The sequence below is a fragment of the Pempheris klunzingeri genome, chromosome 9, assembly GCF_042242105.1.
Source record: "Pempheris klunzingeri isolate RE-2024b chromosome 9, fPemKlu1.hap1, whole genome shotgun sequence".
In the NCBI taxonomy this organism is placed as follows: Eukaryota; Metazoa; Chordata; class Actinopteri; order Acropomatiformes; family Pempheridae; genus Pempheris; species Pempheris klunzingeri.
Window position 1 is genome coordinate 22,415,339 of NC_092020.1, and position 16,209 is coordinate 22,431,547.

Consider the following 16,209-nt stretch of genomic DNA (forward strand, 5'->3'; position numbering starts at 1 on the left):
TCTAGGACTTTTTGAAAGATTTTTTTTTTTCATGCCTTTTGGTGATAATGACAGAAATTATTACAGCCCTACACTTAATATCTGTCCTATAGAAAGAACAGAATGTACGAGCATTTTCTCATCCCTGCAGTATGAAGTCTGTGCAAAATAAATCCGCATACACGGTGGTCCCTGGACTAAAAGTTAGCCACACAGGTACTATTTCTATTAAGGGGTCCTTAGGATGACAAAGTACAAGAACCACTCCTTTAGACTACATAGACAACACCACTTTAATCATGTCAGACTCAGTACACACTAATGTTTGATACAAATGCTGTTTATCCTCTTGGGTCTTAAGTGTTTTTGTATAATGCAAACTTAACATGTTGCTGCATTTGGCCACCTTACAGCCACCAGCCAAGCATTATGCAAATGAAGAGCAAATGAATGCAGCGGGGAAAAAAGTCATTGCCCTTGAACAGCCGCTGCACATTCACCAGGACAGAACTTTCACTCTATATAAATGAAGCCAGTGAACAAGTTCCCACGTTTAATTGCCTGTCTGCCAATTTACTTAGGCAACCTTCCCATTTCCTCTATTTTTTTAGGATCACAAGTTACAAACAGAGAGCACTGTTTGTGTTACAATGCAGCTTTAGGGTCAAGGTTAATACACAAAGGTAGTTTGTCTGATGTTTCAATGCAGGAAACATGTATGAAGAGGATGGAATAAATGCACTACTGGCTTGCACCCAGAAGGCTCCGGGATTTATACCTACAACAACAATATTGTTGTAGAGCTCAAGGTCAAGATACACATTGACTGACTGACTTGCTGAAAGCATCAGCTAGATTCCATTAAATGAATTTCAGCATAATTGTATGTCCAAAACAGCACTTCATTAGAGGTGAAATGATGAATCGATCAGTTGGACAGAAAATTAAACAACAGTTTTTGTACTTTATAATCAATCGCTTTATATATCAGGTTAGTTGAGTAAAATGTCCAAAAAAAACATTCACATTCACTACAGTGATGGTTCCCACATTCTTTGGCTTGTGGCCCGTTAGAATGATAGAAAATCAACTCAGGTTACTGTGCATGTTTCTAGGAGGTGTGAGCACTTCAAGCAAGCAAAAAGTGCTTTTTTTTTAAATCTTTTGAGTTTAATTTGAATCATCTTTAGAAGCCCGAAGCACCAAAATGATCTGATACTTTACAAAAAAGCACACATACATGTCCTAAAAAAAAAAATAAACATCATTTTATGGAGCAGGAAACTGTTATGTTCTTCTTTCCTAATCATCAAGTGACCCCTCAGTTTTATCTTGTGACCCCCTCGAGGGGTCCCGACCTCCTGCTTGGGAAACACTGGATTAGAGGATTTGCAGCTTTTCTATGTTTATATAATTGCAAATTCAATATCTGTGGGTTTTGGACTGTTGGTCACACAAAACAAGCTATTTGAGAATATCACTGTGAACTCTGGTGTTTTAAACATTAAACAAACAGATTTTGAGGTACAATTTCTAAAGAACTGAGTGGCATTTTTTGGGTGAGAGTTAAGAGAGATTCATGCCTTTTCATTCTTGGCCTTCCCTCAGAGGAGGTGACTCTAACCCATTTATAGTTCAAACTATGTGGCAAATTACTATTATTGGCCAGAAAGTGTATTTTGATTAAGTGGAACAGGGATATGCCACCTCCTGCCACACTGTGGTACAGGGAGATGTTCAGGATCCTCCCTCATGAAAGAATCATTTCAGTTTTAAAGGGTAATGAGAGGTCCTTTACTGAAATATGGTCTTCTTTGTTTGACTACTGACCTGGGGAATTGACTCTGTTAGTGGTGAGGGGCAAATACTCTCTGCAATGGCCACACCCATCCACAATGAACACGTGAATGTCTCTTCTAACTGGTTGCTTAAATGCCGATGTGTTTTAGGTTGTTAACTCTACTTGATCTTACTTCATGTGTCACTGTGTACTCAGGGATGTGATGATTATATGTGGCCAAACTAATCAATAATGTGCCTGTATGCAGGACAACGGGGAGGAAAGCTCCTGTGTGTAATGTTAAGGTGAGGGATGGGGGCGGTCAGCTGGGAGATTTCTCCCTGAATGAATCTCTCTTTCATATTTTTATTATTCTTGCTTTTCTATTGGTGTGTTTTTATATATGCTGGCAAAATGTATAGCAATTGTTTCTGTTGAAAACAATAAAGTTCTTTCGTTTTTTTTAAGACATTGAATGAATAATCAAAACAAAAACCACACAATAATTACTTCCATCTCTACACATGCATTCAATAGAATGTAAAAAGTAGCCGTAGCAGCTCAAAAAGCATCTCACCTTGATAAAGACAAACAAAAGTCAGTCAATATCCCCAGCAGAGACGCAAGATTAGGGCACCATGTTAAGTGACAACAAACATCAATAAGGATGAGAACAATAAAACAACAACAAAATGCATGAATGACAAAGCAGGGAAGTGAAATTATTTACAGCACCCCTGAGAAATTAAACTCAAAAGGAAGCTGAGGATTCAGATTCTGGCTCGGACACACTAACACTCCTCTGTCCATCCAGCCGGTATTCCCCGCTGCTGAACTAATTAGACCAATAAACAATCAGCACGCGGCGCGCTGCCTCCCACCGCCTAACAAGAAACTCGATCAATACTGGATTTCATCACATCCTCAGATAATGTTCAGTCTGAGCAAATTGTGCTCTGTTGTAATGTCACTATAGTTAGTTCCTACTTTACATTTGAAACACATCCTCACCTGTTGCTCATTAGTCTGATCTAACCAGGCTTTCTCTGTGCTGCATGAAACGTACGAAAATCCAAATCTGACTGCAACTTTTTAAACTTAGAAATGAGCAGGATAAAGATAAATATAAAAGTAAAATCAATAATGTTTTAATCTATTTTATCAACTGAAGAAGGAGAGAAAAAGAAAATACAAGTTATTTTCAAATTCATATATTTTTCATACTTAACCAGCTATATTATTAAATGATAAACTTTCACAGGCTTTCATTTTTAATTGTTACAATAATACTAATAACAATAAGTAAGTTGCGGTTTTACTGCAGTTCAGTCTGAACCCGTGTAGCAGCCACTGTTCCTTATAGTGCTAAAGCCACTGGGTACCTGAGGAGCAAAATGTATGTATCAGGCTGAGCTCATGTCTGTGAATGTGAAGCCACTGGATTAGAGATTCGTCTGATGTTCTATGAATGGCAGCATGATCTGTAATAATCACTGTAAACAAACATTTTTTGGGTGCCAGAATATTCATGCCTGGAAGATACGGTTACTAAAGAAGCAAGTATTTTCTGACGTAATACAAAGAAAGTAGATAAGTGAATCAAAACAGCCCCGGCCAGTAATATTCTGTGGTCCATTCACGGGGATGGTTCGGATAATTTGGATTGGAGCTGTATGAGGTGCTTATCCATAGTCAGTGTGTTACTTATGGTAGAGGAGTCCTGGAACAGATGTAGGGGGCAGCAGCAAAGCATGCTTTAGCATTCTAAAAAAAACATCATGTGAAGTGAAAATATTCTACATATAGCTTCTACTTATAGAGATATTGTTTCTCTTTAGGTGGCTAAAACATGTTTTTCTGTGACCACGTCCATAGCAGTACATTGCATACTTCTCCAGACCTGACCACAATAAAGTAATTATCATCCATAAAGTAAGACACTGACTATGGAAAAGTACCTCATACAACCACACTTCAAAATATCCAAACTATCCCTTTAAGTTCTTCTTACAGGAAAAACAGCAAACTACATCAGAGTGAAACAGCTGATCAGCAAAATGACGAAACGCCCAGAAACCAGTGCAGAGCAGAGGCAGGCTCCTGGCATAACTAATCTGAAGTACAGTGAGTCTCCCCCATGTATCTTATGCTGTATTTCTTTTTCTGCACAAATGATGAAATATTAGACACTTTATTATAAATGTAGCACATACGTTACACTGCTTTCTTCAAACTGTGTAGTGTCCAAAAAGCAAATACATTTTAAAGGACCAATCTTCTTCAACTAGCTTATTGTGTATCTGTGCGGAAATTAAGTCCACCCCCTTCCACTTTAAACAGAGTAATAGAGGAAAGGAAGGGAAAAGTATGGGAAGATGGATAATTACGACACTGAACAAAACAACATGAAACAGGTGGAAACTCAACAAAAAATTATATCATTGATAAAAATGTTCTTGCATAATAGTAATTCGTCATTACTTCAGTTTGAAACATTGCAAAATATGAAGAAGATCTTAATAAAGATAGATAATATCTAATATCTATAATAAATTAAAAAGCAGACGCATACAGTCCCTGAAAATAAAGTCTTGGAACAACAACAATAAAGCGGTCCTAAAGGAGGCGGTCTTGCCACGACACATGACAGCATTATTCGCTTCATGCTGTATGACATACTGTATGTTTACATTCAGCTGAGGTCAAGGTGGATGATGGATGGGTCAATAAAAGCATTGGACCCTGTTCGTTTCCCTTCTTATACCAACAGTCAGTGCTGGTTTACTTTAACCATGACTGCAGTCGCTCTTTAACCTTAACCAAGTGGTTCTCACTGTAACCATGACGACAAAAGTCCCCTGACCTTCCACCAACCAACATCTTTCTCTAAACATTATCTTGTCGTTTCTGTGCCTCTGCCTAACCAAACCGTAGCCGTGTCAGATCATAGAGACTGTGTTGTGTTTTCTATCTGAGGATAAATAACTAGTTTTTAAAGAAGTGCAAATGATCCTCAGGGAAGGTTTCAAAGCCTTCAACACATCGGCTGTAGCAAGGATCCAACCGGTGACCCCTTCGCTTTGGGAACGGACTATCTAACCACATCGGGGAGGGAGAACAACAGGACATAGACGGACTACAGGCCCGTCTGTCTCCTCTGTTATCTGAGCGACAGTGCAGCCTGGAAGGAACCATGGGAAAGGACCAGGAAAAAGGTGGATCTATTGTCCGAGCTTCCTGCTGGATGTGACTGACTCTCATTGTTTGACCGGAGACCTTGTTTTTTTTTTTCTTCATATGATTTTCTGGGAACATCCTCTCAGAGCATCCCCTGTACAGTGTGACATTACTGAACCAACACAGTGAAATGACACTATTGTGTTAATATCTGTCATATTAAATAAACACATTGAAGGAGATCATATCCAAATCTGTTTATATATATATATCTTTTTACGTCTCTGCCACAGAGTAGATGTGGTTATTTGGCATCATTTAATTTGCTCTTTGTGTTAAAAATCTTTTTGGTATTGCTAGAATTGTGAATATTAGTATAAGGAGAAAAATATGATTGCCCCATGAATAGCTTAATTAGAAAACGAGGAGCAGGATCCTAAAGCTGCTCAATAGAAATTCTGAATTTTAACCTTCAAGTACATTGCTTTGACACTGGGAGAAACACAGAGCTTATTACATAGATGAATGTTACATTTTCTTTAAATATTTGATTTCTCAAGGCTGCTTCTATAATAGACTTCCAGTAGAAAAGGTTTGAGGAAAGGACCAGAAGGGGCGTTAAAACTATACTTCAGTTTGCAGATGATCCCCTGTATAGTGTTTTCAATTATTATTATTATTGATTACCTAAAAAGTAAGTGGTGGAGATGCTGTGAAGAACCACAGAACCATTTTTAATGTCTTTGATATCCATTTTGACTGACACATGAGATATGAGTTATGTTTTTGACATAGTTTGTAAGGTTTTATTTCATATGTATTGGGCCTGTTTTCACGTGGATCACTTATTTTGCCTTTTATTTATTATTCACATAGACTGAATGAGATGTGTTTTTTTTTCCACTAGGGGGCAGCAGAAGCAAGTTGTGAGCACAACATTGACATATCATCACATTGATATTAAGGACTTGTTAGCAAACACTTTCTTATTTACCCACCTAGCTGTTACAGAGCAACATGATCATTCATCTGGAGTCACGTTTCTGGTCAGCTGATGAATACTAAGTCAAATATCCACTCTTTTAGCTCAGTTTTTGGTCTCTACCGACTCATCTGATTCCTTAGCTGCTGAATTGGGAATGTGACATTTTTAAATGCTCAATTTCTTCACCAGCTCTTCACTAACTTTGACTGTCTGCTGTTTCATGCTAAGCAGCTAGTGTAAAGTGGGTTTATAGAGGGTTTTTTTTTCTGAAAAACTGGTGCCTGCTGCTGCCAAAAACAACACTATGAGAGGCGTGAGAGTGAAACAAAACAGTAAAAGTATGGGTCAGACAGCTAAACAATAAGCTGAAACTAACAGCTCAAAGCTCTGCAAAGCTGGAGAGTAGCAGGATCAGGTGCTAATGAACCGTAGGCACATCCTTACCAAATATCACCTTGTCATTTCATACAATATTATTAGAAAATTATTGATTACAGCCGCTTTAAATCATTGTTTTTTAATGTAGTGGCGAGGGCGGCCACTGAGCTACACTTATATCCTACTGGCATTGTGTTAGTTTGTGTGTTAGTGTTGCTGAGTGTGCATAAGCAATCAAACTTTTTACCTTTTGGCTATTTGAGTTTTCTAAATATCCATCGCAGTGCTCTGTAGAAGCAGACAATAATTAGTCACCCATAATTTAGAACAAGACTGGATAGTGTTTAACTGTGCTGTTACATGCGCTGAATGCGCATTAAGGAAACTGTATGTCATGTTTGATTTGGTTCTTTCTGTCTATCTTCAATGATTTAGCACCAAAGAGCAGGTTTACAAGGAATGAAATGATAAACAGGCAAAAGGCATTCAGCTCAAGTCAGTACAGTACAGTAGTTTTCTGAGGATATGGTTACTTTTTCCCATCTTCTCAAAACTATCAGCCAGTCCGCTCACCTTTTAAGAGTATTATTCTTTAATTTGGCAAGGGGGGAGGCAGTCGGGGGGGATGCAGGTAGGGAGTTAACTAAGGGAAGCAGAAGCTAATGTGATTCAGTCCTTTCAGTGACTGGCAGCATTATGAAAATATAAAATGTTTTTGTTTTTTTTTTAACCTAAGAGCTCCAGGCGACGTTTTACAGGTCCACAAAAGCAGATGTCTGTTCATTGTCAATAAGTCTATGAATCATAATAACAACACATATTTGAGACTTGGTTGATAGAGAGATAAATAATAATGTTGTTTAGTCAGTCCTGGCCAAGTAAATAACAAACGCTATAGACTTATTTAGGACCAAACGCTGTTTGGTTTGTTTTGATGTTTTGTGAGTGGGAGGAAGCATAAATGATCATCTTTGATTTAATTTGTAATGTATTAGATATTTTAATGGACACAGTCCAATCAATGCTCATATCATGTTAACAAATTAATGCATTTGCTCCAAAGATCCACAGAGGCTCGATTTACCCCGAAAACAAGCATTAACAACAAAATATCTATGATAAAAGATACGTTGGCCTACAATATACATTTTTAATAAATGATTTTAAAGCTTTTTCTTCCTTTTTACATTGTTTAAAAAGATCAAAACTCAGTTGTGACACAGACAAAGGCTTTTCAGTGATACCTTCAGTGGCTTGTTTTCCCTGATGGTAGATAAATCCAGCAGTAATGGCTCAGATAAGGGCACCAAGATGTTCAACACCTTTCTGGTAATTACTCTCAACCACTCTCGCACACTACAAAAAATGTCCACGTTACCAAGCACTTACGCACCTTTAAGTCACACACAATCCCTACAGCTCTTAGAAAGTGTTCCTCAGTCGGCTAAAAGTTTTGTTTTTACACATTTTAGAAAGAAAATTCTGTGAAGACATGATGAACTGCACTCAGCACTTTCACATTTGCTAACCAGGCTGGACAGACTGATGTTTTAGACTAAACACATGAGAAATAAAAAAAAAAAATTCTTAACCATTTACATTTACTAGATCAATGGCTTAATTTTCTCTGAAAAATGTACTGAAAATGTAGCTGTGCTGTAATTATTAGCTTTCTGTCCCATCTTTGCCTTCATTTTGTTTATAGTATAGCATAACTTGAATACTATTGACAGTTTTGTGTTGTTATTGGTTTGGTTTTGTTATTTAATTATAGCGTATCAAGTTTGTTTTTGTCTTTTTTCTTTTGGACTCTTTTGGCTTTTGTGATTGTATTAATGTTTTATTTGGACATCTTTTCATGTGTGGACCCCAGGAAGATTAGCAGCTGCTATGGTAGAAGCTAATAGGGATCCAATAAAATAAACAATCAACATGCTCTTTTCTTCTGCATCCTTTGTCTGAGTTTTTCAAATAGAATCATTTTTAAATTAAATCTTGTGTCGTGCGTTGTTATTCAAAACACTGGATACTGCTTGAAAATACTTGCCAAGATGGACGTCTTGTAGAGCTAAAACAATTAGTTGATGCAGGGATTAATCAGTTCACAGTTTTGATAATTGGTCCTTGAAATCATTTTTCAGGCAAGAATGCCAAAAATGTCCTGATTCCTGCCTCTTAATGAAAAGATTTCTCCTTTTCTTTGCCTTGTATGACAGTAAACAGAACCTGTTTGGGTTTCGGACTGTTGGTCACACAAAGCAAACAATCAGAGGAGATCAGCTCGGGCCCTGAGAAATTGTGATTTTTCTGACAATTTATAAACCAAACATTAATTGGGAAAATAATCTTCAGACTAATCAATAATTAAAATCATTATTTGCAGCTCTAATATCTTGAGAACTAAAAACTTCCTTTGAATGGTGTGTTCTGGGTGTCTTTGAGGCTCATCTTTAATCTCCCCCTGTGAACCCTAGAGCTCAGTGCCAACTTGACCTCTACATCATAAGCCTATTCATGTCAATCTGACATGTAGTGCTGATGGGAACAGATCCACTTTGCCCCTGACAGGAACAAGGGATTTTGCCATAATGAACACTCCAGTTCTTCCAGTTCCACAGTCGAGCCAATGAGTCAGGTCTGTGGGCCCATTTGAATAATGAGAATGGGACTAACTATGTGCAATAGACACAAGAATCCAATGAATGGCCTGCCAATCACTGTTACTGATTGCATGTCTATCCACTGAGGAAGAGTGTGACCATTAGACCCACTGTCAGCGGAAGCATAGAGGTTTCTGAATGCAGCCCTGTGGGTATTATTATGGCGACTTCATTATAATGCTTTTGTTTTCCTTCTGTTTCACCCTCTGTGTTGTAGTTTTACTTACAGTGTTATTCTGTGTCCCCGCTCTCTTCTGCTGAATATTAATGTCTTCTATGCTAATGGCCTTACACCGACTGAGGTCGACCAAGCTCCTCCTCTGAATGTTAATCCGCTGCCTCATTTGCATACGCTTAAGTGTCAAATTCCCCCACAAATCATCGCAGCTGCCTCCGTACGGTGAGGCCAGTGCCCCCCGAGCGACAGCACAGAAACAATGTGGTCACACCGTATGCATAGCATCAAATCCACATCAAAGCTTGTTTAGATTGCCAGGTCACAGCGGGTTCACGTTGTGTAAAATGAAGGTAATGGGATAGCAGTCAGCCTGGTGCAGAAATACAGCCAGGCAGGTAATAAGTATGAATGGATCAGGTAATAAGGTTGGGATAGAAACAGACCCTGTGTCATCACCGGTGCAGGACTGTTTAAGCTGCAGCACAGTTATCAGTTCAAAGGTGAGCGCTGATCCCAGACAAACACACAGGACTTATTGTGTCATTAGGTTTTATTCTTTCGTATTTCTGCGAGAGCCTGCCGAGCGCACGGCCGGTAAAGACGTTGGTACTGAGAGGGAATCTTCAGTATGTTTTGAAGGAAAAAGTTTCACCTAAAAATAAAACGTTTTGCCTCGTTAACGGGTCTAAAGCAGATAACATGAAATCATAATAGATATTTCTATCTATGGAATTGGAAAGCAGAAATCACATAAAACATCCTCAGTATTGCTGTTTGAAACCACAAATGGAGACATTGTCGTCTTCGCTTATCATCATCACTACAGTAAAGCTTGAATAATTAGTTGATAAACTGATTAGTGGATTAAGGAAAACTATTTGGCAACTGTTTGAATAATTCAAGCATCTCAGTTGTGAAGCTCTGTCACTATAGTAAAGCTAAAAGCAACGGCTGATTATTCAACTAGTCAATCTTCCTATAATTATTCAGTTATCAGTTATTTTGCTTGTCAATCACTCATGACGTTTGAAGACATCACCTTGGAAGCAAAGAAACTGAGATACTTTTATTCACTATATTCTGAGAATTCACTGACCGACTGATTAACAGGGAAAGCTATCAACAGATGACTAGATAATGAAAATAATCATTATCTATTTCTATAGAGCACTGTAGTTCTCCCCACCTACATGTACGCCTCGTAGCTCAAAGCAAACACTTCATTTTTTTTTTTTTTTTTTTTCATTTTGGGGGTTGTAGGAAACAGGTATCTGGATGAGATAATGTGTACAACCAAAAGTAGACAACAAAACATCATAAAACAACCTCTCTAATGCACTCAACATCGCCAAAATTGACTCTTAACTGTATATGATGGCACAAGGCTTTTAAAATGATTCACAGGATAGGAGACCCTGCGAACATTGTCGAATTAAAGTTCCGGTCCACGCAATAGCACTGTGTGTAAGGTGTTAAACCGAAAGAGTACAAACAGAATAACATGTTTCCGTCTATTTCTAACAACTTGTTATTTCACTCCCGGAGGATTAACTGTAGAGAGCTTTTGGTATAGACGTCACTTAAACGCATGGAGGCTATAGCTTCCTCTAGGGGGGTAAGTCTCCTCCAAGTGTCAAGTCCTTGAGTCCTGCGCCTGCCAGTGCGAGCGGCATTTGCACCACCAGCCAAGCAAATTCAAAAGCAAACTCATGAATAAGACAAATGGAAGAATTTCTAACAGAGGAGTGACTTCAGTCGACTCCTTCAACACTTTTCTAAAAGGTAGTGTCACACTGTGGCTTAGTCAGTTCCCCTGTTAAGAAACTACTCAGAACGACACAAATTCAAACTATAGTGAGTCATTTTGCTATGACGGCCTGCCAGCAACCACGATGTTAAATATGCTCGGAGCTATTCTTACCCTTAACAATGGCTGTCCTTTCACTATATTAAGCATCTTTACTTGGGTGATAGTTCTGACAAGACTGTTATTTGCAAGTTTGAAATCGTTTTGACTGGATCAACAAACTATCGCAACAAACCTCTGTCAATATGTCTCTTCACACAAAAATACAACGGAGGAACTCCTTATTACATGTTCTTTGGATCGGTTTAAATTTCTTTTTGTCTTCTACTCTTTGTCTTAAGCAAAGCTTCTGAAAAGCAACAACAACAACAGAATCACATGTCTAAATTGATTTACTTTAACCATAATGTTCTGTTTGGAGTCGGCTACACAAAAATGGCGCACTGTGTCCGTGTCAGCTGTAAAACATGGCAAAATACGGAGGATGTTCATATGCTCTCTATCTGTTGTTTGTGTTGGCAGTACTTTATGTGTGGCACTATCCTCCAAAATCTCAAACAAGACTATTTTTACCTCTGCTATTGGAGTTTTATACCAAGTTGACTAATTGACTAAAACTAAAAAGAAAAAGTAATGTCTCTGTGTAAAGTAACAAATACAAATTCTTTAGTGTTCATGCTTAGACCACATAACATCTAAAACTCGAAGCACGTCCTTATTTGGTGCAATAACAACACACAATACTTACAGAGCAATGGAGTCTGTGTGATCCCATATAATAGGGAAGTAAAGCCAATGTCAACAAATCACAAAGGTTAACGTTGGAATATATTTTTAAAACTGAGCTTGTCAAACTGATACAGCACAAGTTCACAGCCTGCAGTTTCTTTCAAACACAGAAGGGTATGGATCTGCAACAGCTGCTGGCAGCAAAACCTTGATGAAATATTCAAGAAACTATCCAGCAGGACAATTCAGCTATTTTCTTCTAATGGAATCCAGATTTTTTTGTGTGCAAGAAACATCCCAAACTTCCTGTTTTGTAACGACGTTATCCTGACCCTGCGCTGATACTGACATCGGATTCTAAATGTGAGCTGACTTTCAAAGTCCTCTTATAGGATATGAACTGAGCAGCAGCTCGGTGATAAAAGGAGCAGAGGAATGACCCTTCAGGCAAGCATCATCATTAAGGGACCAGCAGCTAACCTTGCTTTACAGGAAGTAGACAGCTTCAGTGCGTCTGCTTCGTGAGGAATATACAATATTTTTGCACAATTTCTTCTCTCTGTTTTAGAGAGACAACAAGACATCACATATGAAGTGGATTTCTATTACAATCATCTTTCTTCACCTCAAATATTGCACATGCAATAGGTTTTGTGTAAATTTGCTGGCTACTGTGTTGCATTCATACGAGTAATTACTATATAATTTTGTTAAAAGCCTGATCTGAGCTGTATGGCACATCTGGATGCAAACAAATTGCAAAATTCGAAGCATTTACTTCCCACTATAAGACACTACTTCTTCCTCATTATATTCACCACCTGCATGTTAATCAAACAGTAACCACATCACTAAAGAGAAAACATATTATACACTCCTGCCGCTGAAGAAAGAAAGAAAAAGATGAGGAGGGGAATGAAGATGCTACGAACACCAACGGGAACAAAAAACTAATTATATTATTATGCAATTATATAATTCAGTCTGAGGAGATGAAGGTAATGGTTTAAACTGATGTGTGTCTATACTGTGTGTGTATGTGTGCTCACATCATGGAAGCCATCCGTGTGTATTATCAACTGCATGTTTGTTAGAGCTGTGCACACATCTGGTGGCACATTAACACACATGCATAGAACCTGTCGTGTGTGCGTGTACGTGCATGTAAGTTTGTGCATGTGCGTGTGTGTGTGTGTGTGATTGCACTTGGTGTCTGGGTATGTGTGTTGCGGGAGTTGAGGTCCACTGGGGCTCGGACCACTCGGCATGAATAATGCATCAGACTGGGCCGTTGCATCTCAGCAACATTGCCTTGGTCTGCTTAAAGTTGCAAGTTCCTCTTTAGGAAAGTCAGCATCATTCTGCAAGCTGCTGCAGTAACTCAGCTGGAGTCAGACTTTAAAATGAGATTTCCAAAATGACTGCAAACATTTCACATCAAATCATTTAATTGTGACATATTTATCCACAACACCTCGGCTCTTCGTGTCTCAGTGGGAATCAAATTCCAGACTTAAAGCCTCCAACAGCAGCCAGAAGTCCCATTATTAAAAAAAAAAAAAAAAAAAATCAGAGCTGAAACAATTACTTGATTAATCGATTAATAGGGAATTAATCAGCACCTATTCTGAAAAATGTGAGTAAAAATGGGAAAATTAAGGGTCCAGCTTCACTATTGCGAACTTATTCTGAATTTCTTTTTTTTTTTCTGTGATAGTAAATTGAATATTGTTTGGTTTTGGACTGTAGGTCAAACAAAGCACACCATTTTGTAGAGGTCACCATGGGAACTGGACGTTCGCTGCCAATCTGAAAACCAAACGATTAATGAATCAATTGAAAAACTATTGCTAGATGAAAATAATCTTTAGCTGCAGCCCTGACATTCATAGTTCAAAAAGTGAGCAATTAGGCTGCTAAAACCTGCTCTTTATCACATTTTCTATCTGTTCCCCTAAAGGTGCCTTGCCAGGAGAACCATGACATGCTGGATGAACTTTTTATCTGCAGATTTACACATATGTGATCACAGAACAGATGTTGAAGACAGATGCCTGCTATATAATTCACAGTGGGATCACCAAAGGTTTAGTCTGAATGGCACCGTGCGCCACTCTCGCTGAGCGCCAAACTAGTTGAAGCATCAGGAAACTGATGTGAAATTAATTCACCCTTGTGCAATTACGTGGTGATCATCTTACTTTGCAATCAGGGTCACTTTCATTGAGGAAAGTTCATCCAAAGACGAAGTGACGAATCATGAATCATGGGATACATTATTTTACAGTTATACCACAAAGCACTTCACCACAGTCCACAGTGGGTAAACTCTCTACATACCAACAAAAGTATGTAAATATGTAAAAACCAGACAACATGTAAATATATGCAAATTGGTGAAATGCACATGAAAAGGCTACTTCTTTGCAGCCTGGTTAGACTTCCAGGCATTTCTTTTTCAATGCCTTACAATGTTGGGGTGACATATAACTTTCTGTATTAATATAAAACAGAGCAAAAAAAAAGAGTTCATCTTAAATTTGGTGTGTTCGGAGGCTTAAAGTCCTGATTGAAATCTCTGAATTCCTTATGTTTGCAGTGCAGTTTGAAATGTTAACATAACAAGTGATGCCTACTTCAGGTGGCTTCCTCGACTCGCATCAGACTGTGCCACTTGAGTCGTGAATTTTAAACAAGTTAATTGGCCACGTGAAAGCATCTTTCCCCCCCCCCCCCCCCCCACTTGAAACGTGTATCTCAGGACTCATCTCTAAAGCGGATCACTTCAGCAGCGCATCGTTTCCACACACCGGAGCCTGCTTACTTTCACCTCAGGAATGTTTGGCACTTTGGCATCACATCCACATCTCCTGATTGACAGACCTTTACGCCGACCCGAGCTCTTCTCTTTTCTCTCTCCCTCTCCAGCCCCTCTACGTCCCTTCCCTCCTCCCCGCACCGGACCTCCACTGCCTGCTACCTTCCACCCGGTACCGCAGCCTGAAACGGGACCGCGCGGCTGTTATCTCCGGTCGGCTCACCTCTGTGCGCGCCTGCAGCCGCTTGTTCATCTCGTAGATCCGATACTCGGGCTGGACCATGTAGGGCGAGTGTCTCCTGTAGAAGGGTCCGAACGGAGACGAGTAGAACGGGTCGTGGGTTGGATTGGACATGGTGGCTCCTGGCGAGGCGCGCGGCGCGATTTCAACATCCAACGGGCACAGCAGCGCACATGGGAGTGCGATGCTCTCCGAAGACCCCCAGTGGGAAGCAGCCGCTGTCGAGGCTGAGCTGCACTCTGCAAGTTGGCCTGCCTAGTTCGCTGCTATAGCGTGGAGCTAGAGGAGGAGGAGGAGGGAGGAGGGAGGAGGAGGAGGGAGGGAGGAGGGGAGGGGAGGGGAGGAGAGGGGGAAGGAGGGGGTTAGAATTGAAGGGGGAGGAGGGAAGTCGTTTCCTGTTCCCTCAAGACCTGCACTCAGTTTTGCACTCTTGCAAAGTTCAAGTAAGATCTCTATGTGTATGTGTGTGTGTGTGTGTGTGTGTGTGTGTGTGTGTGTGTGTGTGTGTGTGTGTGTGTGTGTATTCGTGTTTTTCTTTGTGTGTTTTCTGGTGTAAACTGATGCACTGCTTTAGTTCACATGTACTGATACTGTAAAGAAATCTTATTTTTAACTTAATATTCTGTCTTCTTTTGACGTTTTGTAAAGTGTAGGAAAAAAAAAAATGTTGTAATTCTTGAAAGAATCAACATGTTGTTGGCATATCAGAGGTTTTAGTGATATGAAACGTGAACCTGCCGATCCTGATCGAGCCTTACAGTAAAGTACAGTGTTCAGGTGTTTCAAATGCATCAAACAATTCACACAGATCAGTTACAAAGTCTGGTCTGAACATGGGCGTGATATATTGACAAGAATAAAACACTGTCTGTGTGGCGTATCAGCACTGGTATTTAAGAAAACAAGTTCAAATATTGATCACAAATATTGCTTTTGGTCATGTTTTGACTCTTTTGTGTGTTTTCATACACAATTATATCCTGAAAAAAGAGGAGAGAGCCTATCGCAGCTCAGGGAGGAACATCTTGAGTGACAGCGGTGTTAAGAGGTGCTAGTATTTGTGCAGCGAGCTAACTCTTGCATTGGAAACACAAAGAGAAAGCCACCAGGTCAACAACTGCAAAAAAAAAAAAGTTGCTTATAATGATTTTGAAAAAGACACACAAAAAAAAGGAAGTTTGTCTAATAAGTTTTGTGAAATTGGAAATAAAATGTCAGCTAACCTTGGCTGGATGTGAATAACGCTCTGGTCTTAACAACAGTTATGTATTTTGTCTCCTCAGCCAAACTGTATCTACAGTCCGAGAGTTAAAGGTGTACACACTCACAGCAGTGAGGGACAACAGCGTGCCGAACAACACAGCCGATGATGCCGCACCCGTAAACAGTCCATTTAATGTGTAGCGTGATTTCATAATACTGAACTGATTGTGTTGCCTGCAGTCAATGCTGCTAATGACAAAAATCTTAGTCCTGG

General features: G+C 39.4%; 1 protein-coding gene across 2 annotated transcripts in view; it reads right to left on the reverse strand.

Annotated features, from left to right (window-relative positions):
- The window catches only part of ldb2a (LIM domain binding 2a), an 86,381-nt gene extending 71,423 nt beyond the window's left edge, over positions 1–14,958 (reverse strand). For both annotated transcript variants that reach the window (XM_070836552.1, XM_070836551.1), the window contains exon 1: positions 14,715–14,958. In XM_070836552.1, the coding sequence (XP_070692653.1) occupies positions 14,715–14,846 (132 nt within the window). In that variant the 5' untranslated portion in view covers positions 14,847–14,958. The remainder of the gene's footprint in view (positions 1–14,714) is intronic.
- Positions 14,959–16,209: the final 1,251 nt, after the last annotated feature.